Source organism: Schistocerca serialis, chromosome 9, assembly GCF_023864345.2.
Source record: "Schistocerca serialis cubense isolate TAMUIC-IGC-003099 chromosome 9, iqSchSeri2.2, whole genome shotgun sequence".
NCBI lineage: Eukaryota > Metazoa > Arthropoda > Insecta > Orthoptera > Acrididae > Schistocerca > Schistocerca serialis.
The window spans coordinates 435766697-435791320 of record NC_064646.1 but is presented as its reverse complement, the minus strand read 5'-3'; the positions used below and the strand labels follow the sequence as shown (position 1 = coordinate 435791320).

Below are 24624 nucleotides of genomic sequence, written 5' to 3'. Positions count from 1 at the left end.
GTTTCCAACACGAGAGCCGACGAATCAGGACTTGTAGATGTACGCTATCTCCCCGACCTTTCTTTGTGAATATCACAAATCGTTCCATGTAATTCAAACTTGTCAATGATGCGTTCAGTTGTTGGGCAGGTTGGTGGTTCTGCTTCAAACTCCCACCTCCACTGAGGTTGCACTGCAACTGCATTGTGAAACTTGAAAAACCACTTGGCAATAAATTTTCGTTGCTCGAATGTCAAGCGTGCTGCAGCCATCTTCCTTTCTCAATACCGAGATGAAAGTACTAACATCTGTTGAGCCAAAGACCGTACTACAACACACTCGTAACTCAAATCGAACGACAATATTGATATCTCGATAGAGTCTGACAAAGAGTGTACACGTTTTTCTGGCGGACTCTGTATATTATTCCCCACTCTATGGGCTACAAAACTCTATTCTTGAACATCATCTCCGTTCAATATGACGGTCTTACGCCACCTTACTGGGAGGGCTTGTATACCCTCACGGTACACCCTATTAATCGACGTTGGAGACAACACCGTGCTGCATCGATAACATCCCCATAATCCGCGTACAGCTTCCCATGGGGTGCATCCTTATTGGTCCAAACAGATGGAAGTCGGAAGCTGGGAGCTCTGGACAGTAGGGTGGATGAGGAAGATCAGTCCAATGAAGTTCTATGAGCTCCTCTCAACTGCGCAAACACATGTGACGCCTTGCGTTGCCATAGAGAAGTTTGTTTACGTTTTAATGGTGACGAACACGCTGAAAGTCGTTTCTTCAGTTTCCTAGCGGTAGCAGAATACACCACAGTTGATCGTTGCGCCATGAGGAAGGACTTCTTCTTCTTCTTCTTCTTCTAGTGTTCAGCCCTGGGGTTGGTTTGCAGCAGAGCGCCATTCCTCTCTTCTGTTTTAAGGGAATAGTGTAATAGATCATACCACAGTATCATGATGATCTGCTCGTTCTCGTAAAGGTTGGGCAAGTACTGAGGACAAACCAAGAAGTGGAAGGCCATCAACTGCAACAGACTACACCTGTCAGATTCTTGTTAATGACATTTTGAGAGAGGATCGACGAAAAACATGCAAGGAAATTGGATGTGAGATCAGAATGTCTGTCACCTCAGTCTACGGAATCATAATTGAAAACTTAAAGAAGAGAAAGGTTGCTGCCACATGGGTTCCGCAAGATCTGAGTGAAGGACAGAAAGGAGGTCGCAAAATTATCACAGAAGAATAGCTTCAACGTTATCGAGCAGAAAGAGAACGGTTTCTGGAAAGGATGATTGATCTTGATGAAACGTAGATACGAGATTATGAGCAAGAAGTGAAGTCTCAGTAGCCACAACGGAGAAGTTTCGGCTCTCCACATTCGAAAAAATTCCACCGCCAGCAATCAAAGGTGAAACTGATGACGATCTTTGCGTATGACGTAAATGGAATAATAGCTACAAATAGCGTGTTCCAAGGGAAGTCTGCAACAGGCGCGTACTATAAGGCGTTTGTTCAACATATTTTGCGCCCAATTCGTCAGAGAAGGCCTAACATGTTGTCTTCAGATTGCACGATAATGCAAGACCATATGTTGCCCTGCCAGGGAGAGAAATGCTCGACAACACACGGATACGGCCCAACCCGCCATACAGTCCTAATAGGAGCCCACTAAATTTTGATTTTTTCCCAAATTGAAGGAACAGCTCCGCGGAAAACGTTTTGATACAATTGTTGAAGCTTCCAGTGACGTGACCCCAGTTGTCAGACAGCTCAGCAATGAAGGTGGCCTCTTCGGAATACAAAATTTGACAAAGAATGGAAAATTGCCATAAGGAAGAACGGAGATTGTATTCGAGGCCTATAAAATATTTTGTAAAATAAATCATTTTCTTCAGTTCTATCCAATAGTGTGCAGAGCTTTGAAATGATCCTCGTATGTCACATCTGCGTACGCGGGCGTAACCGCGAGCAAGAAACCAATATTGTACGTAAGAATCTAACTACCAGCTCGGATGAAACCCGAAAAGTACACCATTAATGAATCACACCAAGAAAAACTTCGGAGAGCTTATTGAAACGATGTGATACCCCCCCCCCCCCCCCCCCCATAAATTTACCATATATCTTATAGTCAGATATTATTTGCGGCCTTTCTGTTTGATGTGTGAGTTAACTTGCATTTATCTGATTTACTGGACCAAGTGGAAATGCTGTCTAAGCAGCGGTTTGCAATAAATCCATAAAACTTTTGCCTTATTGTTTCATATGTGATCCAATACAAACTAGTCAAGTCTGAGCAAATACGAACATATTCTTACCTGTCTGTGCGGCAGGTCCGGATCAAAAATTGTGTGACGGCGACGGATGAATTTGGTAGCAAACTCCGGTAAATGGCAGCGTGAGCCCAGCTTGTGCAGCGTCTGTAAGAAGCCAAGAAAGCGCGTGCGTTGATAGGGAGACTTAATCTGGCAACCTACCTGCTAACATAGTTAAACCTTGTCCTTCTGTTCAATGAAAATGAACACCCTGAAGCAATAATCATCAGTTTCATTTTTCTACAAATCATAAATATTCTAGTCTTTCTACAATGTTAACTACAGATTTATGGGCAGACTGTCTTAGGTAGCAATGTAACATCAGGAACAAATCAGCAAGATAATAAGCGAAGGCGCAATAAGCTTCACAGATAAGATCTTCTGAAAGTTTCGACTCTCACATTTAATGCCGTCAGTTTATATCCATTCAGAATGCAGAATTTACAGGTATGTCTGCATCTACTAAATGGAAACATTAAGGCAGTTCTCAGCAAGAGTCCACAAACAATTAATCCAAGGGGCACCTAAGCATCCTATCGCAATCAAATATCAAATGGTTCAAATGGCTCTGAACACTATGGGACTTAACATCTATGGTCATCAGTCCCCTAGAACTTAGAACTACTTAAACCTAACTAACCTAAGGACAGCACACAACACCCAGCCATCACGAGGCAGAGAAAATCCCTGACCCCGCCGGGAACCCGGGAGTGGGAAGCGAGAACGCTACCGCACGACCACGAGATGCGGGCTATCAAATATCCTCACATAAATTGGTCACGAGCATGGAGAAATATCCAGGCAAAGATTGTACCCACCAATGTTACAGCTTTTTGGCTAGACATTATTACCCAAACCTAGCTGAGCCTTGGCGGGACAGGCGTCAGGGCTATGTTTGGTTAGGCACTGTCGATTCCCTCTGGCAGAAGTTTGCCTTGGGAGCCTGGGCCGGCTCTGGATATAGCGGGCAGTACGGAGTGGAAAGGGACAGCAACGCTGGGCACGGCACATGGAAGTGTGTGTATTAGCGAGACGTTGGCGAGGCAACAGCGAGCGCGGTGTGCCTAAGTACGGGCGGCAGTCAGCGCTCGATCGTACTGGGGTCAGTAACGGCGGGCCGGCTCTGTGGCTTCTTGGCAAACTTGTGAAGCTATGCATGTGCTCGCATGCGTGAAGGAACACGCTGTTACTATCGAACTAAGCAACGTCTGGCGTCTTCGCCACATCGATCCAGCAGCTGGCATCAAGTTAAGTAATTCAAGTCCTACCAACGATTAGTGAAATATAAGGATGATTGCTCTTGAGGCAGCAAAGCGTTGCAAGGACTGTGATGTGATATTTCATGCCTCTTATGAAGTGTGTGCTTCGCTCCTTAATGGTATTGTTCTTACTTCAGCTGGCAAGTGTCTTAAACATTGATACGTGTGCGCAGCCGTACCGAACTATCTATATTCCGTGTCTAAAGATTGCCGTGTGGTACCTTACAGGCTCACATAAGGAGTTCCATGTGATGCTTGGATTTTAATGAGCCAGTTCCGTTTGCATCATTCGTGTACGTGGTTCTGTCTAAGGGAATGAAATCAGTTTTTGTCAATTTTATCGAAGTTGTTTTCTGTATGAGTATTAGGTGAAGGGCCGGCCGAAGTGGCCGTGCGGTTGAAGGCGCTGCAGTCTGGAACCGCAAGACCGCTCCGGTCGCAGGTTCGAATCCTGCCTCGGGCATGGATGTTTGTAATGTCCTTAGGTTAGTTAGGTTTAACTCGTTCTAAGTTCTAGGGGACTGATGACCTCAGCAGTTGAGTCCCATAGTGCTCAGTGTCATTAGGTGAAGGAAGGGTTGTTTGGTTCCCTGTTGTCGCTTCTAATTTAGGTTTCAGAGATCGGAAGCAGTGGGCCACCGAAGTGCAGAGTCTCCCCTTTTAAATTACTATCGGTCGTACGGGCGGTGGACTTCGCCTGAGCTCGCATCTGCTGTTTGGTTCCGATTTCGGTGTTCAGAACGGGGTGGAAGTACAAAGGGAGTCCACATATTAATTCGAAGATTAGTACTCAGTCGGCTCCACCGTTCGTGGCAAAGTCGCGGCCTCACAATCTCGGGCCTCAGTTATTGTACAAGCTGCAGTTTTCTAAAACTTGTGGTGGCTCTGCAAGGTTGCCCGGGTTAAATGTTTTAAATATTTGTGTTAAGAATTTTTGGGGATTTCTAGGAGAATGTGTCTTAATTTAAACGGTTTTCTAAAATTGCGGTGCAATTCAGCCTTAGTGGTGTATGTCAGTTTTGATGGGGAAATAACTAGATTATTGTTGATCAAACTGTCTATAGCGTTGTAAAGTTGCTTGGTATTATCTCGCTCGGGATGGGCGGTTTTCAATGTACGTGGAAATAATACTTATTTCCTGGTTATTTGATGTAAAGTTTATTTTAAATGATTTACTTGGCCCGAGTGGCGATTCTTTAAATGTTTGCAAAGAGATTAATTCGCTTGTGATTTCATATAACAATCAGTTTGTAAAATTGGTCTGAGTGGCAGGTTTTTAAATGTTTTTAAAGAGATTAATTCATTTGTGGTTTAATGTAACAAGCAGTTTGTAAAGTTTGCCTGAATGGCGTTTCTTAAAGAAATTATTATCTGATCTATGATTGTAATTCTCTTAATGATTTATCTATGATGCAAATAAGTATGTAGAAATGAAATGGTCACTGTATGGGTCAAGTCCTTCCAGTCCCTTTATGTTAAAGATTAAGGAAATTGCAGTTCAAAATAGAAATAACGTACCACTAGCCAACTGTTGCGAAGAAATGCGAAGATGAGCAGGTGCCCTTAGCTTAATGCGATGACCGCAGTCCTTGCAAGGAACCGGTTATCATCCCGTTACGCGCATTTCACATGTACTAAATGCGGTTCCCTTATTACACGGCTTTCCGTCACCAGTAAACATGACGATTTTACGTTTTATTTTTTAAACGTAGATCTTATTTTCATTTTATCTCACACAGAATTTGTTTATAAGACCAATGGAGTATTATATTATAACAAATATTCCGTGTAATGCTAAATAGTTCAAATAAATTTTGAAGCCAGCACTTGTCAGAGTTTTATAACCAGGTTCTTTTATAGTCGAGTAGAGTGCTCGTGAGCGATCGCTTCATCTGTTTCTGCTGAGCACTGGAGGCGTACTGCGGCAATTAATTTCTTCGTTACTGTCGTTTATGAAAGCTGAAACAGGACGATCGACTTCCCAGCCAATGGATAGCGGCCGCCTCCTCAGGGTACCGTCCCCTGAAACCCTGTCTGTGGTGGGCCACGCTGCACCCTAGCTATCGATGTCGGTAAGTCATGGTAACCAATGCAGCCATATCTGCTACGACTACTTTCAGCGAGCTCGTACAACTGCCCCCAGAGGGCAGTCTACCCACAAAACCATTTATGGTAAAAAAATTATGAAAGTGTTTGGTGTGAAACATTATGTACGTAATTTTTGTATATATTTTTGTATCTATTTTTCTTGTAAATTTTAACTATAGCATTTAATGTAAAGTACCTCACGTAATAAGTGCATGATTGGTTGTCAATGACGTAATGCCCTATGCGATGGGCTGGACTTATAGTATGGTAAGCATTCTCGAGTAACGCTGCCTGAGTCATTAGTCGACGTCTGTGTTTCTATCGACCTTACTCCCTCCACCGCCATTACCCGCCGTCTTGGGTATAGCATTTTTATTTTCTTGTTATTGGAGCTTTAATCTTAAATGTTCTTCGTCACGTAACCACATCTTTATATAGAGAACGCTCTGAATACGTATTAATACTGTATTGGGGTACTTACGGCCTGAAGATGGTCTAAATTACAGACCGAAACTGGTTGCCAACGAAAATAAACACCTGTTGCGATCGAGACTGTTTTAATGGATTTTAATAACATAGTAGCTGCAATGAAATTTCACTCTGCAGTGGGGTGTGCTCTGATTTCGAAACTTCCTGGCAGATTAAAACTGTGTACCGGACCGAGACTCGAATTCGGGACCTTTGCCATTCGTGGGCAAGCTACCCAAGCACGACCCACGACCCGTCCTCACAATTTTACTTCCGCCAGTACCTCGTCTCCTTTTCCAAATTTCACAGGTCCCGAGTTCGAGTCGCGGTCCGGCACATAGTTTTAATCTGCCAAGAAGTTTCAACATAGTACGAGGGTCACTCCAAAAGAAATACACACTATTTTTTTAAAATCTATCTTTCTACATGTTTGAAAGTTTTACAGTGTGTAGATACATCCTTTAGGAACAATATTTTCATTTCTCGACATAATTTCCATCCCTCTCAACTGCCTTACGCCATCTTCGAACCAGCGCCTGCACACCGGCACGGTAAAATTCTGGACCAACCTATTGGAGCCATTGTTTGGCAGCGTGCACAAGGGAGTCATCATTTCAAACCCTGTTCCACGAAGAGAGTCTTTCAGTTTACCAAAAGGATGATAGTCACATGGAGCTAGGTCAGGACTGTAAGGCGGGTGTTTCAGTGTTGTCCATCCGAGTTTGTGATCCATTCCATGGTTTTTTGACGGGCATGTGGGCATGCATTGTCGTGCAACAGCAAACACCCTGCTTTTGCCGATGTGGTCGAACACCACTCAGTCGAGCTTGAGGTTTCTTCAGTGTCGTCACAAATGCATCAGAATGTATGGTGGTTCCACTTGGCATGATGTCCACAAGCAAGAGTCCTTCATAATCGGAAAACGCCGTAACCATAACTTTTCCAGCAGAAGGTGTGGTTTTGAACTTTTTTTTCTTGGGTGAATTTGCATGATGCCACTCCATTGATTGCCTCTTCATCTCTGGTGAAAAATGACGGAGTCATGTTTCATCATCTGTCACAATTCTTCCAAAAAATTGATCTCCACCATAATCGAACTATTCCAAAAGTTCGCTGCATACCGTTTTTCTTGTTTCTTTGTGAGCCATTGTCAACGTTCCGGGAACCCACCTGGCACAAACCTTTTTTTAACGCCAACACTTTCAGTATTTTGCAAACACTTCCTTCCCCTATCCCAACGTAGCGTGACAATTCGTTCACTGTGAGGAGTCTGTCAGCAGTCACCAATTCGTTAACTCTCTTCACATTGTCTGGAGTGTGTGCAGTATGATGCCTGCCGCTGCGAGGACAGTCCTCAATATTGCCGTGCCCGCTTTCATCACGTAACCTATTTGCCCACCGACTAAGTACTGCGATCGACAGGAGCATCTCCGTACACCTTTTTCAACCTCTTGTGGATGTTTCTCACTGTCTCGTTTTCACAGCACAGGAATTCTATGACAGCACGTTGCTTCTGACGAACGTCAAGTGAAGACATGCTGTGATGGTGCCACTCACGGGAACAGGTTGAACTAGCTTTGAAAACAAGCGGAAAGGATGTATCTACACACTGTAAAACTTTCACACATGCAGAATGAAAACTGTATTTTTACAAAAATAGTGTGCATTTCTTTTGGAGTGACCCTCGTAGCTCCCCGTACGTCGAAAATTCGGTAGAGCCGGCAGAGAATCCATTTTTGTAAACTAGCTGCTGCGAAACATAGTGTAACTCTTGCGGAACACTCTGATCCCTCTCTGCATGAAGAACAGCGGGCCGACGCGGAGCCTGAAGCGGCTTACCTCCTCGTAGAAGGCGATGAGCTGCACCATGGTGACCAGGCTGAGCACGGAAGCGTCCTCGCGGATCGCGTTCGTGTCCGACACGGCCAACCCGTTCAGCAGGTTCAGCAGCACGATGGTCACCAGCAGCACGAACACCACGAACACCTGCGGCCGACACGGAGTTCAGCACACAACACACACTAAGCAGTAGAACGTTCTCGGACTGCCAGCCGCGTCAAGAGCTTGAAATGCCGCGAGCTTTCGACCGAGTACTCCTCAGCCGTTGTCAGATGGGAATGAGTGCTGCCACGGAGAAAGAGGGCGAAGAGAGGGGCTGGCACAACATGACAGGTCGTAACCCGTTTCGTCAAAGGACGGCGAGAGCAAAGTCTCTTCCTTAATTCTGGCCGGCCGGAGTGGCCGAGCGGTTCTAGGCGCTTCAGTCTGGAACAGCGTTACCGGTACGGTCGCAGGTTCGAATCCTTATTCGGGCATGGATGTGTGTGCTGTCCTTAGGATAGTTAGGTTTAAGTAGTTTTAAGTTCTAGGGGACTGATGACCTCAGATGTTAAGTCCCATAGTGCTCAGAGCCATTTGAACCATTTGAACCTTATTTCTGAGGGTAAATTTACGTAAATGAAGATTCAAAAGACATCAGGAGCTTTCTTGTGCCGATTTTGATTACGGTTTTGATTACGTTGAACTGATGGTCTAGAACATTCTGTGAGATTTGTTTTTGGGTTGAGTAGCAGCTGTACTATGGAACGGATCAAGTGATAGGTGTATGTATTGGTGAGGGGTTGAACTGGAAAAAACACACTGAGGATCTGCTGAAAAGTTTGAGTTCAGGTACTTGTGCTATTAGGGTCACTGCAAATTTTGGCGATATACATCTCAGTAAATTAGCTTATCACGCCTATTTTCATTCTCTGCTTTCGTATGGCATCATGTTATGGGGTAACTCATCATTGAGTAAAAGAGTGTTCATTGCACAAAAGCGTGTAATCAGAATAATTGCTGGACCTCATCCAAGATCATCCTGCAGACACTTATTTAAAGAGCTAGGGATCTTCACTGTAGCCTCACGGTATATATATTCACTTATGAAATTTGTTATTAACAATTCGAACGAATTCAAAAGTAATAGCAGTGTACATGGCTACAACACTAGGAGAAAGGATGATCTTCACTACTCAAGGTTAAATCTAACTTTGGCTCAGAAGGGGCTAAATTATGCTGCCACAAAAGTCTTTGGTCACTTGCCTAATAGGATCAAAAGTCTGATAGATAGCCATATAGCATTGAAAAGGAAATTAAAAGAATATCTTAATGGCAACTCCTTCTACTCCTTAGATGAATTTTTGGATATAGTAAGTGGGCAATTTCCCAACCTCCACAAAAAAATAAAAAATAAAAAAAATAAAAAAATTGAGTGTCATGTAATATTTTGTCTAATGTAATATTTTGTATAGACACCTTTTATTAACCTGACACGTTCCACATCATTACGAAGAGTCGTATTCATAATCTATGGAACAAGTACTAATCTAATATAATCTAATCTAATCAAGATTGTGCTTTCGCGTAGCAATTTTTGGGCTCGCTGCTTGATGCTCACATGTATTCTGGATAGTTGGGCGTCTGCATGAATGAGCGAGTTTGGAAGGTAACGCGGTTCATCTATTATTATGAAAGGAAATTTGTTTTATATGTTTTGTTGTTTAATATTATTCCTATTTGCTGCTAAGGAGCCATAGGTGATCATGGTGAGATGAAAATATTCATAGACGGTTCAAATGGCTCTGAGCACTATGGGACTTAACATCTGAGGTCATTAGTCCCCTAGAACTTAGAATTACTTAAACCTAATTAACCTAAGGACATCACAAACATCCATGCCCGATGCAGGATTCGAACCTGCGACCGTAGCAGTCGCGCGGTCCTGGACTGAAGCGCCTAGAACCGCTCGGCCACCGCGGCCGGAAAAATCTTCATAGATTCGTAGTTTTCCCTTAATGGGGAGTGAATTGCCTTCATGAGTAGAACCATTTGATAGATGAGGTGAATTCCTTTGCTGGAGATGTCGTCAATGTTGTGTTCTAATGTGAACTTGTAGTCAGTGATGAGTCCCGGGTAATTGGCGCTGGCCTTCTTGGTAGGGCAGTGTCATTTGTAGCAATTACGGCATCCTGAGGTATTCGTTTGTGTGTCTTGTGTTTTCGTGACATAAGTGGTTACTTTCCAAGGAAGGGATCAGTTCTGAATTTCTTGAGGGTAATGCAGTAACGTACGGGCGATGAAGTGACATTCGAGCTGCTCCTATAAACAGCAGTGCCATTCGCAAACGAAATTGCGAGAATTGCCCCGTGGTTGTTGCATGTAAATGTCTTTCGTATAAACTGCATAAAGAATAGAACCCAAACGGAACCCAGAGGTAATACGGCTTCTGTCAGTCTCGGCTGAATGTTTTCTGGATTCACTCACAAAATTTTCTATTTGTCAAAATCGATTATAGAATTTTTACTGATTTACGTGATTAGAGTTAATTTGTGAGTCCTCCGTGCTACAATTCGTCGAAAGTTTTACCTGTGCTTGGTTTGACGAACTGAGTAGATGTGTTCAAGACTCAACGTTTCGTGGGTGGTGCTGTGTTAGTCTCGTAAGTCGAATTGCTGAGGAATGATTATGAGTTTTAAATTTAGGAAATCTCAGAGAAATTGGAAACTGAATTTTTCACGAATTTTTACAGGACAGCTTCAAGAGAAATTTGGCGATAGTTTTGTGAAAACACCTGATGCTTTCCTGGTTTAGGTAGGATGATCACTGTGACAACTTTCCATCGATTGCAGAAATAAAGTTCTTTAAGACAGCCATGTATGGAAGTGAAACATGAACGATAAATAGTTTGGACAAGAAGAGAATAGAAGCGTTCGAAATGTGGTGCTACAGAAGAATGCTGAAGATTAGATGGGTAGATCACATAACTAATGTGGATGTATTGAATAGGATTGGGGAGAAGAGGAGTTTGTGGCACAACTTGACTAGAAGAAGGGATCGGTTGGTAGGACATGTTCTGAGGCATCAAGGGATCACCAATTTAGTATTGGAGGGCAGCGTGGACTGTAAAAGTCGTAGAGGGAGACCAAGATATGAATACACTAAGCAGATGCAGAAGGATGTAGGTTGCAGTAGGTACTGGGAGATGAAAAAGCTTGCAGAGCTGCATCAAACCAGTCTCAGGACTGAAGACCACAACAACAACAAGACAGGCTTTACAAATAATCCTGAGAAAGCACACAGTATTTGATGGCACACGCTGCAGTTACTGACTGCTGTTTGTCTGCTGGTAAACTGTTATACAGGGAGACTAAGGAGAAAAGGTACGTGGTTTGAGAGGGGTATTAACGATTCTGGTCAAAAAATTTCATATGGACATACGCCCTATTCCGAATGGTTTCGAGATAGAACACATTTAATATCACTTCGTACGTTTTTCTTTAATAACTCGAAAACCTCACCCTCCAGCGGAAACGTATCGTGGTACAAAATTAAAGTACATTAAATTTCCTACAAAATAGGTCCTATTCATTTTTTTCTAGGATTAACAGTTTGCGCGAAGAGGGCACGAGAAAATTAAAAATCTTTGCCAAAGTGGATACAGCGGTTCCCGTGAGATCACCGAAGATAAGCCCTGTCAGGCGTGGCCGGCACTTGGATGAGTGACCATCCAGGCCGCCATGACCTGTTGGCATTTTTCGGGTTGCACTCAGCCTCGCGTTGCCAATTGTGGAGCTACTCGATCGAATAGTAGCGGCTCCGGTCAAAGAAAACCATCATAACGACCGGGAGAGCTGTGTGCTGACCACACGCCCCTCTAATCCGCATCCTTAATTGAGGATGACACGGCGGTCAGACGGTCCCCATGGTCCACTTGTGGCCTGAAGATGGAGTGCTTTTTTTTTTTTCGCACGACGCCCAGTCATTTTAGGTTAGGTACTTTTTGTAGGCAAATCTGAGGTAGTTTCACGGCATGATGGACCACAAGGGTCCTGTATCAAATTGCTCAAATCAAATGGCTCTGAGCACTATAGGACTTAACTTCTGAGGTCATCAGTTTCCTAGAACTTAGAAATACTTAAACCTAACTAACCTGAGGACATCGCACACATTCATGCCCGAGGCAGGATTCGAACCTGCGACCGTAGCGGTCGCGCGGTTCCAGACTGTAGCGCCTAGAACCGCTCGCCCACTCCGGCCATCTCAAATTCATCTTCTCATCTTCGTCTACAATACATGCTACGTTGTAAACAGTGACAATGTTTGAATAATACAGAAAATAAATGATAATGTACAGTAAATGAATTCTATGTCAGAAACCATTCGGATTTGGAAATATGTCGACATGAAGTTTTTTGTTCAGAATCACTAATGCTGTCATCCCTCAAACCACGTACCTCTCTTCCTGAGTCACTTTGTATACTCAGCTTACTAACTGTGGTCGCTCAAGGTATCGCCCTACACGCGCATGCGTTGTCTCGACTTTCGCTGTGCGAGCTTTAACTTCTGATCATAATGATCGAAAGCTTTAAGTTTTTGTAATTTTTTTTGTCAAGGATAACTGTTAGTTTGGTGCATAATTTGGTAGAGGTATTGTTCTGTATGTTAGTATTCTGGTTGCTATGGGTTTACTCAGCGACTGTCATTTTTCATGTGTAGTTCATTGCTATTACTTGAGATTACATGTCATTTTATCGTCTGGAGACAGGGAGGCAGCGAGTGGAGCTGTGGACGTTAGAAAATGGGGTGCCAAGGGGAGAAATCGAAACACTCCCGACATATTCTTATGTTTGAGGTCAATAGAGGGGTGACAGCAGGGGAGGCAGCCAGAATCAGAAATATATGCTCCGTGTATGAGGCTAATACCATCGGACAGCGCACGGTAAGAAATTTGTTTTCTCGTTTTAAGGATGATCATTTCGACGTTAATCATTTTCAGGAAGACCTTTGTTTTCTGATGAAGATCCTTTACACGCATTAATGCGCAATGATACACGTCAGCGTACTCGAGAACTTGGAAATGTGATGAACTCTGCTCATTAACCATCATGCGACAACTGCATGCAATGAGGAAGGCTGAAAAATAGGGTGTATGGGTTTCGCATGCTCTATGCCAGAATTACAAAAATCAGCACATGGCCACATGTGCATCTCTGCTTGCTCGTCACCAATTGACTCGTAAACAACACCGATCATTCCTGTCCTGTTTCGTTACTGGTGACGAGAAGCGGTGTCTTTACGCTAACATAAGGAATAGAAAGGAGTGGTTGAGCCCAAACAAACCAGCCATTCTCTGTACGATGACCTACATGCATCCACAAATGGTAGCGTTACGCATTTGGTGGAAGTGCAACGGTGTTGTGTGCCACGAACTGCTTCCCCGAGGTGTAACCATCATTGCTGACATTCCTTATCAACAACTGAGACGTCTTGCAGACGCAGTCCAGGAACAACGACCGGGAAGACTGCTTGAAGTGTTGCTACTCCACGATAACGCCCGCTCGAATTCTGCTAGACTGACAAACAACAGTACACAGGAGTGGGGCTGGGAAGTCTTTCCGCACACCCATTATTCACCTGATCTTTCGCCCTGAGATTTTCGCCTCTCCCAGTCTCTATCGAACAAGCTTCAAGGAAACTTCCTGGCAGATTAAAACTGTGCCGGACCGAGATTCGAACTCGGGACCTTTGCCTTTCGCGGGCAAGTGCTCTACCAACTGAACTACGCAAGCACGACTCACGCCCCGTCCTCATGGCTTTAATTCCGCCAGTACCTCTTCTCCTACCTTCCAAACTTTACAGAAGCTCTCCTGCGAACCTTGCAGAACCAGCACTCCTGGAGGAAAGGATATTGCGGAGACATGGCTTAGCCACAGACTGAGGGATGTTTCTAGAATGAAATTTTCACTCTACAGCGGATTGTGCGCTGATATGGAACTTCCTAGCAGATTAAAACTGTGTGCCGGACCGAGACTTGAACTCGGGACCTTTGCCTTTCGCAGGCAAGCGTGACTTTTGTCTAACAATAAAGGGAACTTAAAGGGCGCTCGTTTTACAAGCACAGTTCAGATTAAAAGTGCATCGCTGAAGGAGCCAAGTTCCAGAAGTGTTTTGGGGATTGGAAGAAACGCTTATAACATCTAATGGGAACTGCTTTGAAAGAAGTAACACCAATGTAGAAGAATAATCAAAATTTATTCAAAAAAATGAAAATTGCCGATACTTTTCGAACACACGTCGTACATGCCTGATTCGTCCCTCTCCTTCTCTCTCTCTCTCTGTATGTGTGTGTGTGCAGCTGCCGCGGCCACTCACCACGTGGCTGGTGCCGGGCGCCAGGTGGAACGGGATGCTGGACATCTCGAACTCTCCGGCCAGCATGCCCACGGTGCGCACCAGCGTGAGGCCGGGCGCGCGGAAGAAGGCGTCGCCGTCGCCGCCCGCGCCGTCGCCGCCGTCCTCGTGGAACATGGTGTAGAAGCTGAGCGCGAACGCCGCGATCAGCAGCGAGTACCACGCCATGAAGCGCGCGAACGTGCCCGTCACCTGTCACAGGACAGTAGCCGTGCGCGCGTCGGTAGGTAAAAGTTATCACCTCGAAAAAATAAATTGTAAAATTGTATAGTACACGTCTGCAGTTCCCGATACACGCTAAACACCGCGACACACTCCCGTAGTAAACTCTCAGGGTAGCCAAAACAAAGTGACGTAGCGCATTCCTTTTCTGCTTTTGAAGGACAACAACGTTGGAACATCCCATGATGGGTTGCTGGAAGCGTTAATCTACAGTGCACCAGCGTATGACCTTTGGCGTCTACAGAAATTTATCCAAAAGCGGAGAACATTCTGAAACTGCTATTTTTACCATAGTTCAGTCAGTAAAAAGACAACCATTACAGGTTCAGTTCATCGTCCGTCTGTCTGTCTGTCCCGTCTCTAATGATCTCGATCTCGAACCTATGTTAAACCCAGTCTTCCTTCCTTCTCGTCTGTCTGGTTGAACGACTGTTAAGACGACTTCTTCTTGGGAACCGGTAGAGGTAACAAGTTGAAATTCATGTCACATACGAAGGTCCACGGTACCTCAGCGGTGCAAAAAATTCAAGCTTCTAAGTCAATTTAATCAAAAGATAGGGCCACTTATGTCGTATATTTCGACACTCACAAACTCACTCACCCTTCGCTGTCTTAGAGTCATGAACTGCGGAAAGAAGCATGGTTCCTCAGTACAAGTAAAGGGAAAAAATTCGAAAATAGTTTATTTGTAAGTATATCACACAAAAATATACTTTTTCCATTACAAACTTCCACTGCGTTCATAACCTGCCAAATTTCAGGAAGTACTGTAGGGACTTTGATATGGTTTTAAGTATGAGTGATTTACGAGGAAGTTTTGTGCATATAATTAACAGATTATCGTGCTGGTTGGCTACGCTACGATGAAATGAAGTCTCTTGCTGCTGTGAAGACAGTGCCTTCGCCATTTAGTGGTGATAGGTACACGGCCACCCGGCTACCACACTGACAGTCTCTCCTACAACATATACAGCATCTGTAATGTTTCAAAGCAAAGTAATACTAATAACTGATTCAACATTGCACTTCCATTGTATGGGATGAGGTTCAAATATCCCACAAAAACCCATTGAAACGTTCCACAGAACAATTTGATCTCTGCATAACAATAGTGGCCGGCAGCACCATTTTCTTATTCGGAGACTTCCACCAAATATGAACAGTAATAGCAACGGGGACAAGAGCAGACAAAGTCAACGTATCTGCAATTCAAAATTAGCATACCATGTTAATATAACTCCAAAATTAGTCAAATAAATTAAAAATTATAATAGCAAGGCGATTACAAGCAAAAAATTGAGACTCAAAACTCAAAATTAAAACATTCTCGAAAGTCATGGAATCGAAACCTTGCCAGTATCAACATCAATAACAGGCAAAAATTGTCGTAACACTCGACTCCCAGGATGGGTGAACTCTCTTCATTCATAATTCAGTTTGTATGGAAACAACAGAGCGCGAGTCTTTCTCGCACTTACCCATTCTTTTTTATTATTATTTACTATTATTATCTTCTTTCCTCTCTCAGACCTTAGGTCTGGTTAAAAATGGAAAGTGACGCGGACCTTGATCAAGCGTGACTTCCTTTTAACTGTACGGTATATGTTACATTGCATTTAGGAACTTTCGGGTAATTGAACATGTATCAATAATTACAGATTTCTGTAGTTGTATATATAAGTTTAGATGTAGCTGTATTGCGTTGATGTACTGGTGGATATTGTGTGGTATGACTCCTGTAGTTGATAGTATAATTGGTATAATGTCAACTTTATCCTGATGCCACATGTCCTTGACTTCCTCAGCCACTTGGATGTATTTTTCAATTTTTTCTCCTGTTTTCTTTTGTATATTTGTTGTATTGGGTATGGATATTTCGATTAGTTGTGTTAATTTCTTCTTTTTATTGGTGAGTATGATGTCAGGTTTGTTATGTGGTGTTGTTTTATCTGTTATAATGGTTCTGTTCCAGTATAATTTGTATTCATCATTCTCCAGTACATTTTGTGGTGCATACTTGTATGTGGCAACATGTTGTTTTATAAGTTTATGTTGTAAGGCAAGCTGTTGATGTATTATTTTTGCTACATTGTCATGTCTTCTGGGGTATTCTGTATTTGCTAGTATTGTACATCCACTTGTGATGTGATCTACTGTTTCTATTTGCTGTTTGAAAAGTCTGCATTTATCTGTTGTGGTATTGGGATCTTTAATAATATGCTTCCTGTAATATCTGGTGTTTATTGTTTGATCCTGTATTGCAATCATGAATCCTTCCATCTCACTGTATATATTGCCTTTTCTTAGCCATGTGTTGGATGCGTCTTGATCGATGTGTGGCTGTGTTAGATGATACGGGTGCTTGCCATGTAGTGTTTTCTTTTTCCAATTTACTTTCTTCATATCTGTTGGTGTTATGTGATCTAAAGGGTTGTAGAAGTGGTTATGAAATTGCAGTGGTGTAGCCGATGTATTTATATGAGTGATTGCTTTGTGTATTTTGCTAGTTTCTGCTCGTTCTATAAAGAATTTTCTTAAATTGTCTACCTGTCCGTAATGTAGGTTTTTTATGTCGATAAATCCCCTTCCTCCTTCCTTTCTGCTTACTGTGAATCTTTCAGTTGCTGAATGTATGTGATGTATTCTATATTTGTGGCATTGTGATCGTGTAAGTGTATTGAGTGCTTCTAGGTCTGTGTTACTCCATTTCACTACTCCAAACGAGTAGGTCAATATTGGTATAGCATAAGTATTTATAGCTTTTGTCTTGTTTCTTGTTGTCAATTCTGTTTTCAGTATTTTTGTTAGCCTTTGTCTATATTTTTTCTTTTAGTTCTCCTTTAATATTTGTATTATCTATTCCTATTTTTTGTCTGTATCCTAGATATTTATAGGCATCTGTTTTTTCCATCGCTTCTATGCGGTCGCTGTGGTTATCCAATATGTAATCTTCTTGTTTAGTGTGTTTTCCCTTGACTATGCTATTTTTCTTACATTTGTCTGTTCCAAAAGCCATATTTATATCATTGCTGAATACTTCTGTTATCTTTAGTAATTGGTTGAGTTGTTGATTTGTTGCTGCCAGTAGTTTTAGATCATCCATGTATAGCAGATGTGTGATTTTGTGTGGGCATGTTCCAGTAATATTGTATCCATAATTTGTATTATTTAGCATGTTGGATAGTGGGTTCATAGCAAGGCAGAACCATAAAGGACTTAATGAGTCTCCTTGGTATATTCCACGCTTAATCTGTATTGGCTGTGATGTGATATTATTTGAATTTATTTGGATATTAAGTGTGGTTTTCCAGTTTTTCATTACTATGTTTAGAAACTGTATCAATTTAGGATCTACTTTATATATTTCCAATATTTGTAGTAACCATGAGTGGGGTACACTATCAAAAGCTTTTTGGTAATCAATGTATGCATAGTGTAGCGACCTTTGTTTAGTTTTAGCTTGATATGTCACCTCTGTATCTATTATCAGTTGCTCTTTACATCCTCGTGCTCCTTTGCAGCAGCCTTTTTGTTCTTCATTTCTAATTTTGTTCTGTGTTTATGTGTCATTAACTTCTGTGTAATGACTGAAGTTAATATTTTGTAGATTGTTGGTAGGCATGTTATGGGGCGATATTTAGCTGGGTTTATTATTATTATTATCATTATTCACACTACATTTATTATTTTTATTATTATTACTGTTATGTCTTTGATATCTAAATGATGGTAATATTTCAATAGAATATGCAAATACATATTTTTGTATTATTAGTGTGAATAACAATGCCAGATTTTTATCCAACGGCCTTAAAGTTATAGAGTCATGAGATTAAATCCACAGTGTCTAAATAGTAGTGAAATATAGACAGAAAACATTCACCGAAAATTTGTTCATATCCCATAAATGTTTGGTAGCCACCGAAAATTAAAATTTGAAAATCAAAAAAGTCAGTAAGATTGAGAACATCCAATTGGATAAAAAAAAAACAGATTAATCATTAATGCTCTTTGAAGTTTAAAAACCGGAAATAAACTTTAAAAACAGTTATTCAGCTCTGAAGATACCTTTCTTGTATACAGAACTTCACAGCTGATACTTTCAATCGATTTATTCCGTTCCTTTCGTGATTTCTATTTTTTAATCAAGGCTGGTATAATTGATATTGAACAAATGTTTTTTTTTAGGATTGACTGGGTATAACGTAATACGGCTCTAATACACGAGTAGACGAAGCTGAGAAATCTCCCAAAATCACTTTCCAAGTGGCCTATCCTCCTCTCTTCAGTTTGTTATATTACTGTGCAACTACTTCATCTGAAATGCAAAATTCGTAGCTCTTAAGACTATGTTGCAACACATACTTCAGAATGTCTCCTTTTCCATGTAGAAATTTCAATCTCTTTTTTTTATTTTCTCCTAGCGGAAAAAATTATATTTTCTTTTGTCGACTGATTTATATAATTACATAAATTTGGTCGAGATTAACGCTAGATTACTAAACCCTAGTAAGATTTACCATTGCAGATGGTATTAATTCCCGGTTCCCGCCAATCTGATATTGTCGCTATAGGACATATAACAGGACATTTTGTACTCATTTTCTATCTGACATAGCATTGGAGACCTTAGAATTGTAATTAACTAGCGCATGAGCTATAAATTCGGCCTTCCTTCGAAAAAAATATGGAGTAGTAAAATTTACGATGGTTCAGCAACAGTATAATATTTTCCCCCATTTAGAGTCCTAGGGTTAAATATACATGTTCTTATTTTTGGTAGTTCATGACCATGTACTTTAGGATCCACTTCAATAGCTCTAACATGTAAAACTGAATGCATGACCAGCACGCAAACGCGAATCTACTATGCCCACATACGAACACTAAACTACTGTTGTGACTGCGTTCTGCATTAAAGAGAGGGAAATTGGGGACACGGTCATGTCGAGCTAGCAAGCGGCGTCGGAATCCGCGCGCCAGTTGGTTTAACTGGTCCCTTTCTGAATCTTATAAATGGCTGTGCGAGGAAGCGACAGAGAAAACATTGATTACTTTGTTTCAGCTTTGTACTGTAAACGTTCTCCTCCATCCTGACTCCAGATACCGCATTCACATCAAGCACTCGTCATAATGTTCCGGAACAGTGTCACAACAACAACAACAACAAAAAAAAAAAAAAAAAAAAAGCAAAGAGATGTAGTGACTGCTGAAGTCGCAACGTTTCCCATCGCGCTCGGACCTATTTAATCTACAGTTTGCTACAGGCGCCGAATATAATTGCTAGAAATTTGTGAAAATTCTGTTATGAATAAAAAACTTTGTACTCATATTCCAGGAGGAGTCAAGTGTACACTTTAAGCTGTAAATTACATCAGTAGTACTGCTCACGTGTTTTGTACTGTTATAGCAACAATTTTTTTGTATTTTGATGAATGTAATGCGTGGCACAAACAGCACCTGTTAACATTAGGAACAAAAAAACTGACAAAGGCTTGTACTGCAAGATAAAGTTTTTACCATGACATGAAAAAGCTATAATATTTCGGTGACTTTGAAAGCTTAGTAGCCCTGGGTTCTTACCTATAGGAATATGTATTACTGCTGTTCAGTATGCTATTTTATCGAAGTGTCGTGTAGTTGCCAGTATGTGATGGCAGAAGTCAACAACGTTTTAAACGGCAAAATAAAATTAATACCCTACCATGGGGTTATTATATTTATAATGTTCAGATGAATTTGATATCAGTTTTAGAAGCGGGTTTTTGATGAATTTTGACATGGGAATAACATTGTTTAGTGTAGTAAATCTCGTCGCGAAGTGCACTTGAAGCTGTTAGCTAGATGAGTAGTAGTGTCCATGTGTGATACAATAGACACTGTTGTACCATTTGACAAGTACCATAGAACAATTTATATGTCGAAATATTTAATTTGTAGGTTCATCGTGTCTTAAATTAATTGTAGGCCTAAAAATTACTCCCAGCAGTAATTCAGACTGCCTATTGGTTTGTGTGCTTGCTTGCTTAGCATAGTATTTTAATTAATATATGGAACTTAGCCAATATATGTCTTCTGATGTTATAAGTTCGGTAATGTTAGTTTTACTATATCACCTTAATTAGGCCTAATTATAAAACTGTCCTGCTTGTTAAATATGTTATGTTTTAGCCAATGCCGCGCGGGGTAGCCGCGCGGTCTAGGGCGTCTTGTCAGGTCCGCGCGGCTCCCTCCGTCGGAGGTTTGAGTCCTCCCTCGGGCATGGGTGTGTATGTTGTCCTTAGTGTAAGTTAGTTTAAGTTAGATTAAGTAGTGTGTAAGCTTAGGGACCGATGACCGTAGCAGTTTGGTCCCGTAAGATCTTACCACAAATTTCCAATTTTTAGCCAATGAAATAGCACTGGACCATTTAATTTGAGAGCTCGCAATCATGTTTTGGACAGCAATATGCCAGCTGTGTGTGTGTGTGTGTGTGTGTGTGTGTGTGTGTGTGTGTGTGTGTGTGTGGAAAATAACATTTTGACGCTTAATGTAATATCTGCATTTTTATATTGCTGACTTACTTTTACAGACATTTTAGTCGTTTAATTAACATTGAGACCCTTAATAAGCGTCGTAGAACGATTTAGATTTGTGAAGTAACGAATCTACGCGTCAGTTGTTCTTATACCATGTGATGAACAGCTACGGAACTTTGCATGTATACTTTTTTTTTTTGGTCATCAGTCTACTGACTGGTTTGATGCGGCCCGCAACGAATTCCTTTCCTGTGCTAACCTCTTCATCTCAGAGTAGCACTTGCAACCTACGTCCTCAGTTATTTGCTTGACGTATTCCAATCTCTGTCTTCCTCTACAGTTTTTGCCCTCTACAGCTCCCTCTAGTACCATGGAAGTCATTCCCTCATGTCTTAGCAGATGTCCTATCATCCTGTCCCTTCTCCTTATGAGTGTTTTCCACATATTCCTTTCCTCTCCGATTCTGCGTAGAACCTCCTCATTCCTTACCTTATCAGTCCATCTAATTTTCAACATTCGTCTATAGCACCACATCTCAAATGCTTCGATTCTCTTCTGTTCCCACAGTCCATGTTTCACTACCATACAATGCTGTACTCCAGACGTACATCCTCAGAAATTTCTTCCTCAAATTAAAGCCGGTATTTGATATTAGTAGACTTCTCTTGGCCAGAAATGCCTTTTTTGCCATAGCGAGTCTGCTTTTGATGTCCTCCTTGCTCCGACCGTCATTGGTTATTTTACTGCCTAGGTAGCAGAATTCCTTAACTTCATTGACTTCGTGACTATCAGTCCTGATGTTCAGTTTCTCGCTGTTCTCATTTCTACTACTTCTCATTACCTTCGTCTTTCTCCGATTTACTCTCAAACCATACTGTGTACTCATTAGACTGTTCATTCCGTTCAGCACATCATTTAATTCTTCTTCACTTTCACTCAGGATAGCAATGTATACTAGTGATGCTTGACCTGTGATAAGGCATAACGCGCCCGAGCGCCTTTGTGTGTGTGTGTGTGTGTGTGTGTGTGTGTGTGTGTGTGTGTGTGTGTACGATACTGTGGCGTGACTATTTCAATGTGTACGAGCACTGTAAGGAGGACTGTGACACAAACAAAATAAAGATTAATTTCGTTACGTGGTAGGATGCCAATTGCCATAGATGCCATTGTCTCCAGTCTGTCATCCCTGGGTTGCGGTCATCCTATAGAGAGACGGGTTAGTACACAAAGCGAGCTGGACAAGGTCGCCGATGCATTGCAAACCCACGTGAAGACCGATATCTTACCATCTCCGCGGTGCGGCGTCGCACAGCTACCGCCAGAATGTTGCAAGATGATCTCAGAAGGGCCACTGAAGTCTCTGTGTCCGGTCAGACTGTAAGGAACAGGTTACGAAAAACGAACTTACAACACAGACGTCCTGTCTGAGTAACCCGCTCGACGCGACATCATCTCTTCTAATGTCAAAGGCCAAGTTCGTCACTGGCGAAACGTGTTATTCAGAAACGAATACAGATTTCATCTGACGCAAGGTGATGGCCGTGTTCCTGTGTGGGACGTGCCTGCCATCTGGTGTCCAGGAAGTCGACAGATTTGGCCGAGGTTCTGTGAGGGTGTGGTGAAGCATCATTTTTGACAGCCTACGGCTCTCGTCGCTGTCCATGTTCGTCTCACGGCCAGGCAGTGTATCGAACAAACCCTGCTGGACCATGTGGTGGCTGCTACATGGCGTGGTGGATCTGAATTCCTTCACATGCACGATAATGACAGGACCCATGTGGTAGCGCCATCGGAGATGTTTTGTGAAGCCAGGACAGTCAAGTAATGAAATCGCCAGCGATGAATCCCGATCCAGAACCCATAGAGTAGGTGTGGGACATGCTTAACATATGTGTCTGTGGTCATTCTGTCCCAGCACAGGCTCTGCCAGAACTATCATGGGCTCTCTCATTGAAGAACTGGAACGGACACCACAGAGTCTTTTTTTTTTTTTTTTTTTTTTTTTTTTTTTTTTTTTTTTTTTTTTTAAATCTCATGGGTCTTAACTGCTAAGGTCATCAGTCCCTAAGCTTACACACTACTTAACCTAAATTATCCTAAGGACAAACACACGCACCCATGCCCGAGAGAGGACTCTAACCAGGACCAGCCGCACAGTCCATGACTGCAGCGCCTAAGACCGCTCGGCTACACAGAGTCATCTCCATAAGCTTATATGCAGTATGCCAGATAGGTGTGAGGCAGTGATGTACGCAAATAAGCGAATACGCTTACACGTAGATGCAGGTCGGTTTCTGAGAAAACGATGGTCAAAGTTCTGGAGTTAAGTGCTTTTTAGCAAAGGAACAGTTCAACAGAAGTGGTGGCGTAGTTACTAGCGACGCGGTATCACGATTCTCACACCCCGTGTCGGAAACCAAATGATTATTCTTATTATTGTTTTTCATTTATCTACACATTTCCGGAGAAATGTTTTTCAGTGTATACTGAAATAACTTTTTCCTTATTGGTCTACTAGCTGTATGTCTGGTGAATGATTTAAATAGATGAGAAAATTATTTGAAATTTATAATTTCAGCAAGCGTCAGTTTCCGGAAAAGTGATCCGTTATGCGTGATTTGCCGCGAAATTATTGCAAACTTGTGAATCTTCAGCAATTTTAACGACATTTCTTTCGCGAATGAAATTCGTACAAAGAAATGACATTGGCAACGTGGCAAACCTGACTTCTCACAATGCTTATCGTGTTCGAAATTTCTATGTTTAGAACGTTTCTACGGTTGGTATAATCCAAGGGAAAACAGTAAGTTTTCCTGAAGAACAAACATATGAATAAATATAAGAATTAATATCAGAATAGAATATAAGAATATGAAAGTTGAAAAAGATTTTAAGCCCTGAAAATACCATAGACTCTTATTATTCTCGTGTCAGAAACATACAGTTACATGTACATACATTTTAGACTTTTCTGATTAAATTACTTTTGACCAAAACGTGGCCACTTCCAGTGCATTTTCTGTTGCTTGTTGAAGATCATCTTCTGTACAGGAGTCTGAGCACAATCGACACCAAAGAATGTGCCGAACTGTCTGTTCTTTTCCACAGTCACATCGAACATCATTTGGATCAGTGTATTCCCATCTTGCCAAGTTAATTTTTGATCTGCCAACTCCGGATCTCAGTGTATTCAGGGACTTCCAAGTCATCCATTCCCCATCATGACCTGGAGGCAGAGCTTCAGCAATTCTTAACCAACAAGGTGGGAAGTAGGTCGTAGCCCTGCATATTTGCAACCTAGCTTTTTCAGCAGTGGTTCTAATTTCCGTTGATGTCCTAAGGGAACTCTTCCTTGACTTCAGTCGTTGCGGATTCGGTTCACGCCCATACAGAGGAAGGGTAATTTCCTGTTCCACTGCCTTTCTTATTCGCAGCTATCTTGTATTACACTCGTATATCAAATATATGACACTGTGAAACTCAGTTGTAATTTTACAATTAATATAACGCCCTTGCACGCCCTAAC

At 41.9% G+C, this 24624-nt stretch overlaps 1 protein-coding gene across 1 annotated transcript in view; it reads right to left on the bottom strand.

Annotated features, from left to right (window-relative positions):
* Nucleotides 1–24624, bottom strand: part of LOC126419688 (transient receptor potential channel pyrexia-like) — a 213010-nt gene that overhangs the window by 15930 nt on the left and 172456 nt on the right. Inside the window, exons 13-15 of the mRNA XM_050086872.1 lie at nucleotides 14320–14550; nucleotides 7966–8112; nucleotides 2315–2416 (exon numbers count right to left, since the gene is read on the bottom strand). Coding sequence (XP_049942829.1) covers nucleotides 2315–2416; nucleotides 7966–8112; nucleotides 14320–14550 — 480 coding nt within the window. The remainder of the gene's footprint in view (nucleotides 1–2314; nucleotides 2417–7965; nucleotides 8113–14319; nucleotides 14551–24624) is intronic.